This window comes from Adelges cooleyi, unplaced genomic scaffold (assembly GCF_023614345.1).
Source record: "Adelges cooleyi isolate 19-005CV unplaced genomic scaffold, UGA_ACOO_1.1 ACOO_flye_CR_arks_rails_tigmint_CR_PRNA_519, whole genome shotgun sequence".
In the NCBI taxonomy this organism is placed as follows: domain Eukaryota; kingdom Metazoa; phylum Arthropoda; class Insecta; order Hemiptera; family Adelgidae; genus Adelges; species Adelges cooleyi.
This window is the reverse complement of record NW_026096208.1, coordinates 1151271-1165689: the sequence shown is the minus strand read 5'-3', so window position 1 is coordinate 1165689 and position 14419 is coordinate 1151271. Positions and strand designations below refer to the sequence as shown.

The 14419-nt window shown below is 39.8% G+C and overlaps 1 protein-coding gene across 1 annotated transcript in view; it reads right to left on the bottom strand.

Annotated features, from left to right (window-relative positions):
• Positions 1–732: 732 nt before the first annotated feature.
• Positions 733–14419, bottom strand: part of LOC126842437 (T-box transcription factor TBX20-like) — a 30439-nt gene continuing 16752 nt past the window's right edge. The window contains exons 5-6 of the mRNA XM_050579451.1: positions 2640–2716; positions 733–2009 (exon numbers count right to left, since the gene is read on the bottom strand). Of these exons, the coding sequence (XP_050435408.1) occupies positions 1490–2009; positions 2640–2716 (597 nt within the window). The 3' untranslated portion in view covers positions 733–1489. The remainder of the gene's footprint in view (positions 2010–2639; positions 2717–14419) is intronic.

Below are 14419 nucleotides of genomic sequence, written 5' to 3'. Positions count from 1 at the left end.
TTCGACGAACGACTGCAGTGAGTGTGACCAACTGTGAACAAACTAAAAGAGTCTGTGCATTTGGTTGACACTCATTTCAAATGTATACAGTGATTTTAAACGGTTGAACAGTTACATAAAATATCTGCACTTAACCTAACCACAAATTCGGTCACCATTAGCTTTTCTCTTTGAACATTTAATCTAACCTAACGCAACTGAACATCTTAGAACAATAATGGGATTTCTGTTGCTAACATAACATTCTTTGTTTTTAAATTAACAATAATTTTACTAGTACGGTTAAAGATCCAACCCGAATGAGTTATTCACATTTGTCAAATAAATTTAAACATTTTTTTTTTATTACAATTATTTAAATATTTTTCGCTATTGATCTTGGTGGAATTTATTTCTGTATTGCTCTTCTCAAAACTAGTTTGAATCTTATTTATCTAATCTTATTAGCCACATAATTGAAAATAAAAATGATATTTTTATTACAAATGCGTTAATTATATCAACATCCAACCGTGGTAGGTACCAGATAGGTGCCACGGCGTCACTAAAGCAAGTTGTTTAATACAAGCAGTATACCGTTATTACCTTAAGTGTTATTACCTGCAAACAAATAAAATATTCAGCTACTCGGAGGTAAGGAAAAATAATAATAAACCAATTCGGATCGGACGCAGTTGTATTATAATAATAATGATAATAATATAATAATATGTACATTTCATAATCCATCGATTTATTATATAAACTTAATAATAATAATAATAATACAATATACATATACAAGAGCTGTTGTGTTATAATAATAATAGTTCCTAATAGTATGTAATAATAATGATAATAATAATAATACAAATACAATAATATCTTTGGGGCCATAGGAGATGAGATGGAGCTAGACGAGTTATGGATGCGGTGAGTTAGTAGCGCAGTGGGCTATTGGAATAATGACCTAAGCGCTGTGTGATACTCGTCGAATATTTAATAAAAGGAAACAAAAAAATTGAATAATATTATAAACAAATAACGCATAAACGGAGAGGCGTACACTAATATTATAGTACAATAACGTTCGAGTATAATAATAATAATAATAATAATAATGATAATGTACAACAATATAAGCCGTATATTGAAATATATACACCAAAGGATAGGCCACGAGGTACAATACAATTTTGGCAACCCCTCAGAGGTGACGAGTAAAAAAAAAAGAAAGCTTATGATTGGTTCACACTATTAGTTCGGGCCAATAGAAACGCGCGGCACGCGGACTATGTCGACCAATGAAAATCGCGCTCGTTCAAAAACTGCAGTATTGCCAACGTGTTTCGGTTGTCCGACTTAAAGCGTTTTGGGGGGGGGGGCAGTGCTGGTTGCCAAAATACTATCGTACTTACAGGGTGTGTGCCTACCCTTAGCTTAAGCTTAAAATAAATTTGTAGGCGTTACTATCGTTGGGCGGTGGCGGGGGATGGAGGATGGAGGAGGACTAAGACTGTGGAGGCGAAGGCCTGGGACTGTGCGGAGAGTGGTCTGACGAGGCGCCGGTGTCGGGCGACGACAGCGGCGGTGACCGGTTACTTGCGGCCGAGGCGGCCGCGGTCGGAACCAGGTAAGGCGAGAACCTGAATCCGTTGGGGCTGCTGCCACCGCCGCCGCCGCCATGAAGGTGATGGGGGTGATGGTGATACGGTGAGCCCATTGGTCCGGCGGCAGCGGCCGCGGTGAGTTGCTGGTAAACGGCCGGGCTCAGCGAGGCCCACTGGTTCCATAGGTGATGCGAACCGCCCGCGGCCGACGATGCCGCGGCGGCCGCGTTGTAAATGCCGCACAGCGGACCGTACGGACCGGACACCGCGGCGGCGGCCGCGGCCGCCCGGAGGAACAGCTGCGACCTGGCCGCCAGAACAGCCCGTTCTTCGGCCGTCAGGTGGCTCAGGCTGCCCGACGGGTCCAGCATTGGCGTCCTCATCATGTGGTGGTCGCCCAACATCGACTCCATTGTTTCCCTAAACACACACAAAAAAAGGTGTGTTAGTAAAAAAAACTTTTAAAAATACATTTTTTTTAAAAACGCTGCCAAATAAATAGTTGGCACTTAACTTTTTCAAAAACTAAGTAATATAGGTAGTTATATTGGAAATCCCTTTGCGAGAAAACCAGATCTCGACGATTAGATTCAATAATCCAGTTGTAATCCTTTCACTATTTTGTCCATCCCTATTCTCAATTCACAACGTTCATTGGCATATGTATTGCATCTTCTTGTTTCCCTCCACTCTGGTCCAAAGTACTCACTTTTGTGAGGCCTTATCGAATCAAACCTGGCACCATTTCCCAAACTAACTCACACGTGTTTATGTACTTCAAAGACAAACGACAGTAAAGATAAAGCTTCGAACCAGCATAAATGGAATGGATTCCATCGATTCTCGAGTAATAAAGTAACAATCATTCTCAGTTGTAACTCTAATCCATTGACTTAACATTCAATTTGTTTGTTGGCCTCAAAATGACTTGTATTTGAAAATAAACTATTTTGACGATCGATATCGTTAAGGTTAATGTCGTGGATGATTCAAGGAAGCATGCACGCATGCATGGTCTGCGGATGAGTTAATGCAAAACAATATAATTACCTTTCGAACTCGGTGAGCCTGGACGAGTCTCTGAAGCCTTTGGCGAAAGGGTTGCTGTCGATTTTCAACTTGGTTATCTGCAAACAGAAAGGTAAACGTTAGTTGGCAACTAAGAGAGTGGTTCTGTGCAGATCGTAAAAGCTATTGACACATTCTGTCGAGGGTACGAGGGGACGTGTTGGACCGTTGTTCTCCACAGTAGCACGTCTGGACATACTGGAGGAATTCCGTAAGGCGATTTTTTTATTTTATTTTAGATTGTCTTTGTAACAGTGTGTGTGTGTGTGTGTGTGTGTGTAATAACAATAAACAACAACGATGGGGTGGCCCACGCACGCACCGGGTAAACAAGCGGTTGACACTCGAGTTAATAACGTTTAATAACACAACGGCTTGTACGTCACCCGCGGGGAGAGCCACATCAGCCCGCAGGACACTATATTATTATGATAATATTATATCGTTGTAGCTATCTATCTGCAGTACAACCGACCGATTGGCCGACTACCATTCGTGTCAAAGTGTTCTTCTCTCCGTCTCTCTCCCACTGCCGTCGAAACTGGCATCGCTTATTTGTAGTTGTCACCACGGGGTAGCCACCGGCATAATGGATTTCAATTTATTTCGGTGAGGTCCGGGCCTACTACTACTATAATACAATAATACTTAAGCGTTTATCTGTGTGTGTGTGTGTACACATTACCTACATACACACACACACACACACTCCGCACTCGGTCATTCAGTTTAGCCTGCTGCAACGGTCGCGGTCACCCGTCGTCGACGTGGCAGCAAGACTTTGACAAGTGAAACGCAAGGCAGATAGAAGGTCCGAGGTAATGGCCGAACCGTATACTATTATTATTGTAATATTAATACCAGAGTCGCAGTTGTTGTCGGTCGCGCCGAGGTGTTGCGCTCAGGGTGGCCTAATTATAATAATAAATATATACATGTACATAATATTTTATAGCAAGTCAGAACACCGCTGGGTGTGGCCCCCGTGTACTCGAGGGGAGAGAACAACGCGTTCACACTTCCGGTAGCCATAACGCGTTTTTTAACATTTTTCTACGAAAGGGTTATCCCTTCGCGGTGCCGAGTCGGTCCGACCGTGGCCGAGACAAGGCGATCGGATCCATGCCTTGATTCATGAGTCTATGGGTTGTGTCAATTGTGGAGAAAATGAGAGAGAATAAGCTGAGATCGTTTGGTCATGTTATGAGAACATAGATGAGATGAGACAGAGGCAGTGAGAGGTGAAGATGAATGTAGAGGGAAAGAGAGGAAGAGAAGACTAAATAAAAGACGGATGGACGGAATTTAGAGTGATATTATGGATTGCTGGGATGTTTGAACAAAACTAAATATCAGCTAAAGACGTTGGTAAGAAACCAGCAGCGTTGGACTTGCGAAATCCGTTAAGCTACACGATGACGATTCAAACTCAACATGATAATAGTTTTGAAAAATGTTATCACGGTCGATGAAAGTTTAGCCAGAAAACAAAAACAAACTTGGACAAGGACATGATTGTTTTGTTAAGAAAATGGCTCCTATAAGCTTCTTTTTGGAATTAGCTATCCACTGATTGTACATTTTCGGGGAAATTCCGCAGGAACAGGGCATCACCGGAAGAGGGAATCGACGGAATAGGGAATTGTCGGAAGAGGGAATCGGCGGAAGAGGGAATTTGCGGAAGAGTGAATCGACGGAAGAGGGAATCGGCGGAAAAGCGAAAATGTGTGTGTTTTTTTTTTGGGAAAACTGCCATTGTCCTAGTGGCATATACAAGATCTACATAACAGCCGAATCGAGGCAAGTTCGGGCACAACGCAAAAACGATGCGGTTTTATTTATTGTAATATTATGTTGTGGGCGGCTCGGGCCCGTGGACGTGGTGTTGTTTCGGTGGCGGACGGGCAGCGGTTCGCCTGTAATTTAGTACCCGCAGCCGGCGGTTCGGAAATAATAATTACAGGGCAAACAACACCTATCGATTGGGTCATTAATACCGTATTTACAACAAATTGGAATTAAACGGCCGCGGTATTGAATTCCTCCACACACACACACCCTATCTGTCTCTCTCTCTCTCTCTGTGTCCGAGATCCTTTTCATCTTTGCCGCCACACGTGAGTACCCCGACAATATCTTTGTATACTATATCTTTCTCTTCGTCCTCGTGCCCGCGCGCGCGCGACATCAAAAGACTCTCGGCGGCCTCTCTTAAACGGTCATATTATTATTATTATTATTACAATACATAACAAAATACCTATATCGCACACACACACAATATATACCTGTATATTATATATTGTACAGGTGCGAAGAGTTGCAATAACAATGCACCTACATTAAAACACTGCGCGCGCCGAGAGAGCAAATTGCATTTTTTTTTACCATCACACCATTATATGTATATACAAGTATTGCACAGGAATATTAAAGGCCATAAACGCTTTGGCGATTGCCTCCGACGGCTATACGGTCGCCGTTCCAGTCTCAGAGGTGTAAAACATCCCGGCCGACACACGGTGTTGATTCCCACGACCGCGGGTCATCGCGCCTCCATAGAGCTAAAAGATTTACCATCCTATTTTCCTACACTACTGATAATATGGTCCACTTCAATTCGACCATCACCGCCTTAACTGCTTTACCACATTTGCGAAAAATCGCAGTTTTAATTGCATAGGGTCATGTTTAGTTTTAAAAATATATTATAATATCTGCATCACTCTCATTCACATATGAAGGGCACAGGGCAAGAAGGGTAGTAGTCCATGTATGAACATTTTAGAGTATAGCAAAAACAAAGTCTGTGAATTCCTTTCCCTCTCACATAAGAACAAAAAAATCACAATAAGTGCTATTCTACTAAAAAAAATGTATTTATTTAAACAATCTAGTGACATAATAAAAAAAAATTAATGGCGTTTATTGAAAAAAAATATTTGAAAGAAAAAATGTTCATAAATGGACTACTACCCTTCTTCCCCTGTGCCCTTCATATTGTAGTCATCTTAATTTCAGTGCTGTAAAGTATTTGAGTAAAAGTGTTCGAAGAAATATTTTAATCGAATCCAATTGTAAATACTTTATCACTGTGTACGAACGGACTTTATGTCTAGATTGTCGAAGAAGTAAGAAATTCTCTGTCTGACTCTTGCAGATCGACAGATCTGGCAGTCGTTATTAAATCTGTTGGAGCTTTTTCCCTGCGCACGACACCCTATATAGCGTGGTTGCCGCTTAAATGTATTGTTAAAACGTCTAAATATGTTATTAAGTGGACAAAAAAAAGAGAGAAAAAAAAACACCGTACAACTGCGATTGAACGTACAGAGAAACTCTGTTAGGTATTTAATTTTAATGGCCCCGACCGTCTGGGACCGAGACAGGCAATAAACCGCGACAATGTAAAAAAAAAAAATAAATAAAAAACCTTTAACTGCGACCAGTGAACATTGAAAGCAAATATTCGCGATACATATTTTTTTCTCGGTCGTAGTATCGACATAATAATATATTTTTTTTTTAAATTGCTGGACACCACATGCAATTACGTGTAATTACAGTGCTTATTATACCTAGATGATCCAAAAATAGTGTGAGAACTTGTTCAATAGACACCGGATACGGAAACGCTACTGGTTTGAATTGATATTATAATGTATACAGGGTGTGTGTACTTGGTTAACTACGACCGAGTCGAAGTTTGAAAAGATATAAGAATTTTCAATTCTCAAAAAGAGTCATCGATTAGCGAAAATTCGGTATGTGTCGTAGGAAAAACATATTCCCATTCCTTGTGTGCTTTAATTCCTATAAACTTAAGATTTTTAAACGGAAACGGTATCGGCGGAAGGGGGAATTGCCGGAAGAGGGAATTGATGGAAAAGGAAATTGGCTAAAAAAACCGGAAAGGGATGAGGTTGTATTATTGCAAAAAATTATGCGTTATCGACTGGGTCAGAGTTAACCAATCACCCTGTATAAAATAACTACACTGTAGCCGGTTATTAGACTAATTTGTTTTGTATTATACATTAAGAACGGCAGCCAAGCAATCATAGAGTAATCATTTTGATATGTGCACACGGTACGCGGTACTATAGACTGTAATGTAGTCTAAGAGAACAAAAATTGCTATTATCCAGAACAAAATAATATAATGGCCGAAGCTGAGTATGATTTGAAAACGTAGGTGATTTTAAACCGGGTTTGGTCCACTCAATGTGTTATTAAAGTGTAGTACTGCATACTATGATAATATTTTCCAAATTTTCAGTTGAAGGTTTGATAGAAAAAATATTATAATTATACAATGTGTAAGGTTGTTTTGAATTATTCGTTTCCATAACAGATATAGAAACATTAATATTTTAAACTCGATGAAAAACATCAACCATAATATTATCTGCGTTTGGGTTGTGCAAAATAAGATTATTCATTTCATGTAAAAACAACACAACTACAATATTACTGTGATGTTGTTGATTATTTTTTAACTTTAAGACATAAGTCTTAATTTGATATGTAACACGACACGGTGGGATTATATTTTATTCATACTTCTGTGTTTTAAGGCAGTCAACCACTGCCTTCAAATACGTCTTAAGATAATTGCGATTTTGTAATTTATAACTGTCATATTAAAATACCATCAAATTACTAAATATTTACCTTTTGTAGTGATTTCCAGAACTTTTGGAAGTTTAATTGGTAACGCATAATATGCTCAATCAAAGCTGGTTATCGGTCAGTCGAAATTGTCAGAAAATCATCCCTTATTTAAACATTTAGTTGAATATAATATTATATACTACCCTTCCAAAAGGAAGAGCTTCAAAAACAAAATGTCAGTTATTAGTTGTACTTATTTACATGCATTGTCTGGCAAAAGTAAAATAATATACCGTTTCCTCGCAAAACCGACCGACGGCTGACTAGACTGCAGTGGCTATTTTCGTACGAATCCTCGTTGTGTATAATAATAATATATTATTGTAATAATTTGTTTGCTATGTTCTTTGTGCTCACCACACGGTTTTCAATTAGAAATATTTCACTCAGCGGCTGCCTAATTGGACCGATGTCGGGAAGTCGCAAAAAGGATGACTATTATTATATTAGACCCGACCCTTTGTGGATAATAAACCGACAGCACTCACCCTGCCCGGTCAAGCCTTTCGGCAATGCTGGCTAACACGACCAATCCGAATTTTTTAGCCATTTGTCCTTTACCAAAGATATGGGAGAATGTCACCACCACACTCAAAATGCAATTAAACTTTGAGCAAAACTGTAAGTATTATGTATAAAGTTGTTGAAGTGAAATAATTTCTAGAAAATAACCACCAGCACAAAAATTGATTCACTCTTTAAAAATAAATAAACTAAAATATAAACACAATAATTGAAAAGTGTTTTTTTCATCGTTTTTTTCTAGTGAAGGGTTTTGGTTAATTAACAATTTTTTATTAGCTGTTACTGGAAGACATAAAATTCAATATTATTCCCAAACATCAGTGACATCCCCCTTGGCCGCTTTATTTCCTTTTTGTTTTTTTTTTTAGTCAAACCGCCCGTTTGAAGGCGATAATTTCCGAAATTGAGTACTCAAAATGACCGTTTAGAGGGGAAAAAACAAATTTTTTTTCTGTCATTGAATGTCTCTGGAAATGAAAGACACAAAAAAATACCGTTGCCGCCGAAGTAACGCGTCGTCCGGCCGATAATGAAGAAGTTTACTTGCGGTTTTCTGTCGGCCCGTTCAAGCACTCGTGTGTGTGAGAGTGTGATGCTTATAATATTATTATTATTATTAGTGTTATTACACTAACATACGGCAACGTTAATATAGGTAGGTAAGGTATTATATATTGTATAGCGTTTGCGGTGGCGGCGTGGATAATAATTTGAGGCCGCCGCCGCCTTCTTCCCATAAGGCGGCGGCGGTGGTTTAAATTACAGGCCGAGGTGCCGGCCCATTGATTGGTTATTAATAGCCACGCTACAAACAACAATAATAATAGCTACCTATATATTTTTTTTATAATGTATAATACCTGTTGCCGCCAGTCGTAACACACACCCGACTTGCCGTTTCGTACTGGCCATCTTTCCCTTTTTTTTTTCCAAACTGCTTCGCCGGGTAACACATATTAACATATTACGCATGCGAGATAGATACTACATTGTTCTCTGTGTTTTTTTTTTTTTTTTTACTGATATACATTTAACATAATAACGGTAATATATTCCGACGACACCGATGTTATCGGTCGTGTTAAATCTTAATTATCCCTCCGGACCGGCCGACCGCTTGAAATGGGTATAGGAGCACCTTACGTTTACCTTTACCAACCCGACCTGTGCTGTAGACTGCCAGGCGTCTGCTCCGGTACATCATATCCTCGTCTAGATAACAAAGAAACGGCTGATTCTTAGCCAGGTCCGATGGAATCAACCGAGTCGAACAATCATCGGCATTTGTAACAAGAAAGGAAACGCATTAAAAGACGAATTAAGCAACCCTAAGCAGTGTCCAATCGACTTTTATGCCTTCTCTTAGCAAGAAAGCATTCCTTGATATTACAATATCCACGGAACATAAGCAGCCTGTGCTTTTGTTTCCACGAGTGCCTTTGGAAAAAAGGAATCCATTTGATGTCTAAAAGTATGCCAAATACCTTTCAACGGGATGTATGCGGTCTCTCATCGTGAGAAAGTTCTTACCAAATTTTAACAAATTCCAGGCACCAGGTATATCTGAGAAAATTATGATTGACGGTCCGTCTGAGTTTCAATTATTCGGGTGTCGAGTCAATCGTTCTGCAGTTCACTCACGTCTCAGAGTAATTCATACTTCATATACATTACCACTTTCTGATTTGCTACGTGTCGTCGGAAATGATCGAGAAATGCACACGGCCAATAATTATCCTTAGTCTACTTAGATTTCTATTCTCAGAGTGTGTGTGAGTACAGTCGGGTCTTTCAACAATTATGCTAGACCCGTTAGACGATTGGAAAATTGTCGAGGTAACGTGGAAGCTATTGCCGTTGTTTGAAATTTCACACCGTGGACCCACTAACAGCGAATTCGAGCCCAGAGGGAATACACAAAAACCGTACGATTCTCCGCAATCGACTTTTGGATTTACCAGATCACATGTGAAGGATGTAAACGATATTATATGCTCTACGAAAGCGAACAATACCGGTCAGAGTGAGATATCGTGATTGCCATTACACGGATGTTTTTTTATCGAACATAATACCATTGAAATCGCCCGATGGTTATTATTATCCATTATCCGTTTCTCACATGTTCACGTGCGGAACGACAAGCCCGTAGTAATCATAATAACAACATATTAAATTGTATAATATCAGAACGGATAGATATTATTATTATTAGCAGCAAGTAACGTCGTGCAGCACACCCACACCTCACCGGCGAGGTTGAGACGTGGACCGGCAGCTTTAATCGCCGATAGGTTGAACATGCTAAATATATCCCTAAGCTAACGGGGGCCCGAAGAAAAAAACCCACATACAATGTGCCACGTACAATGCAAGTATGCACAACGATAGGCAAAGTAAACGGCAAGAGAATTAGAGATGTAGTCCGAAAAAATGGCCAGAAAACGCATTGGGGCAAGCTTTGAGGAATACATCTAAACAACGAATTCGGATGATAATTTTTAACAGAGACAGCAAAGACCTAAAGGAATTATAAAAGCCAGGGTCAGTAAATGGTAGGAACGGAACATCTTAGCTAAACAAACACCTTTGGATAAACGCTTACTACTTGAAGAAACTCAGCTCCAAATCGAAGCTAAAAAAAAAGGAGACTCAATCTAAACAAATACAAGTCAAAGCGGTTCATTTCCTAACCTCACTTAATCCACAACGTACTGAAAAATATAGTCTCAGGAGTAAATACTTGTATGTTCTTCTATTGGCCATAGCCACTGTTGGCTATGGCGAATTCGGTAGATTTTACTCACTGTTTATACGTTTAGCTCGTCTAGAATGATTTGTTTGTCGTTTAAATATCCCGTTTGAATAAATAAAAATCGTTACTATTGAATACGTCAAATACAGATATCTCCACTGTAAATATTATATTTTTATTCATACCCAACGACACCACAAGCCGTTATAATAGCTCGACGCGAGTGCTTAATGGATTTACAACAACTTGGGTGTTGTTCACCGGCTCCCATCTAAACACGGTGTTGTAAACGGCTATTAATTGACGGGTTAAAGCGACGGGCTATGTGTGTGTGTGTGTGGTGTTAGATGGTCTGTAACCGAAAAAAAAAAATCCCTAGGAATTATTATTTAATGGTAAACCGTTTGGAATGGCCGTCCGGTAGTGTCTGTATTAGTATAATTAGCGATGGGCAAACGCCACGGGCGGGCAATCGTAATTTATCGCCCTCTCGCAGCTAAAAACGAAAAAAGCAAAAGACAGAGCAATAACACCAACGTTTTGGTACATTGCCTAACGCCTTCGCTCTCATTATGTGTATATTATCCGAAACGCTAAATTAACGCGAATAAATGTGCCGGATGACGTGTAGGATTATTAACGCGCTCGTACGATGAGCCGGCGATAGCGGTGCTGATGCGTTCAATAATTATTATTATTATTATTCTTTTAGCTGCTAGGTGTTTGAACGACTTGGCGTAAGGTCGCCGAGGCCACCAACGTCAGCTTTAAATACGTTTTCCGAAAATTATCCAAAGACCGTCCAAGAGATTCTCGTATGAAAATCGTAGAGCGATAAATATTAATAAAAAATGTGCGTCACTGAACCTAACCCAGTTGAATCCAACCTAACCCTAACGAGGTAACTAAACGTTGGACATTTTCAATTCGAATCTTAGTAAACTTAGTACAGTGCAAATGTGACCAATGACAACATTGCACGAATTTGTGCCCAAGTTGTCCGAGAATTGCTAGTTTGGTAGCAGAGCGCGGTTTAGCTGTCGGTAGACATTTTTGTCTTTATGTTACATTGTTTTCCACGTGTGGCTTTGTCTGTCGTTTGTGCATTGTTCGACGGGAGTTGGCGATGATGGATTTGGATTTGGTCAACGTGGTGGTCGACCGAAGGCGGAAAGGACACGGCGACGATAAGACTGCGTGAACGGACAAAAAACCCCAACGAGCGGTCGATAAACGTGCTGTGCATTGTATTCAAATTGCGCGATGTGTTCGATTCGAAAGCCGTTTCGATATGCAGATACAGATTAGAGAGGCCCGGAGAACCGAAACGGACCATAAATCTAGCAATATTGTTATTATAAACTTGTCCTCAATAATTATATACCACCCGGGTTAGTCGTGGCCTGCGTGTGTGGTTTTTAACGCCTTACAAAACGCAGCGTTCGTTCGACAATACGAATTTTTTTTTTTATTATTATTAATATAATCCTATCGGTCGCATATATCTACATTGAAAATACATGTTTTAGCATCTGCACACAAAATCACTGTTATTATTGCCTCGCCAACAATTGCAAGCCCTGCTGGTGAGTAGGCGTTAATTATATTTAAACACAACATGTAAATGTGGACTCGAACAAAGCGAATAATACTTTCCTATGCGCCGGTAATAATAATTTGTTAATACATTTTCACCTTCGACCTAATTTTCCGACATTAAATCCAACTAGCACGGCCGAAAATAAGAAAAATAATGAACAGAGTTCACCTCTTTTAGAGAAGTTTTACTCTGCAAATGCTCTTTCTAGAGGGATTCGACTGTTTCTATTTGTAGTGCTATTTTTCGTATAGTTTACCAAGTGTACCTAATGTTTGTAGTGTTTCAACTGCAATCGAAAACAAATTTTCTAATAAAACTTTTTTTTTTTTACAAAAATAATGTGTAATTAATTGTTATTCAATTATAAAATTTTATCTTACTTGTATATTGTAGTTTAAAAAATAATTAAACTACACTGGCTTTTTTTTTTTTAAGCTAGCTCATCTCCGGATCTATGGGTTTTCATGCGAATAGATATGACAATGTCACAACACCGTTGTGCCGAGGTAAACCAAAAAGGATTCGTGATAAGAGACAGATGACATAAGAGATGTATGACGAATGGAGGGGAGGAAAATGAACATGAAACTTAAGGCAGTCCCTGGACACTTATAAAAACAAAGTGTTCTTGCTATAAGCATAATAAATTATTTATATTCCTTATAGTTTTTAGTTGTGTTTAGATATACTTTGTCGCGATTATAGCAGGTTTACAACATGGCCGCCACGTTTTTGTTTACACTAAAGCTGTTATTCGTATGACCCAAAGCTTATGGCTTGCGACTCTTAGACTCCCTACTGGTTTTTTTCGTTGTTGTCTTTACCTGTGAATTCGTATCGCCCGAGTACGGAAAACAAAACCAAAAGAGAACACGTGTACAATTATTATTACCATCGCTATGGATTGCGGTGCCCGGTAGTCGCCGCCGAAGACACGGTAGCCGACGTGTGCTCGCCTCGGTCGTCATCGTTGACGGCGGCGGTGGGTCGTGGCAGGCAACAGCAACAGCAGCAGCACCAACAGCCACCGATGGAATGCGACGGTGGCAATAAATAACCCCCCAGTTGGCACCCCTGTCACGGTGTGTGGCCCCGAGCCCGCGCCCACAGCGCACACGACTTATTAACCATTCCGAAAATGACCGCTCGGAGAGACTTTAACACGCGCGAATATTATTATTTTATTATTATTATTATTACTATACGGCGCGACAAAATCCAAAAGGCAATACTTCCACAAGAAAAAAACCGGTTCATTCATATTGTAATATTTATATTTTGTGTGTATTGTATATAATATAACACACACACACACACACACACTCGCTTACTTACTTACAAACACGCCTATTGTGTACGCGGGTGTTAATAATATACACGACAACAAACGACGGTGGCGGTGGCGACCGTGGATAGGCAATAACGATAATAATTTCGGGTTTTTTTTTTTTTGTTGTTTAGTACCCTTTCCTCTTGTCCTATAGCGTCTTTGGCCGTTTCCAAGGAACCCCCGGAGAGACCGTATCCGGAAAACTCCACACAACACTACTGCATTCCATTCATGGCGGTCGCCAGAACGGTTTTTGTTTCAAACGCTATACGGCTACACAACAGCAGCTAGCACAAGGTATGCTTTTTGGGAGAGAGGCGAGGCCAATACCATTTGTTACCACACACTATAACAACATGGCACACACACACTCAATAGGAGGGTTGGCATGTCTCATTATCGTATCAGAAACGTGTTATTTTTTAGAAATACATAATATTAGTTAGTCACTACCGTTTTATTTGTTGACAATCGAATGTTTTCTGCACAGCTGCATCAACCCGGGACGGCTAGCTCCTCAACGAGGGTTACAAATACAATTTTTAAGCATTTATTTTCATGGAATTTGGAAAAGTAATACCGAGCAGGAGCCGTGCTAGCCGAGTCGGGTGGAATCTAAGGTTTAGAAGTTTTTAGAGAGCCAAACAGGAGAACGCCTAGGTATTAACTGTACGCAGTTACATTAGCGTCGGGGCAAAGAGCAAAAAAAAAAAACCGTAATCGTGTTATTGCAAAGGAAACGTGGACTGAATTATATTTTAATAACACTGGGCAAAAAAAAAAAAACATTTTGGTTCAGGTCGTTTGGCTTACGCCGCTCTCTCGGATATCTTCCAAGAACTATTGTAATTATTATTTCATTCGGTTCGGATCTTTTT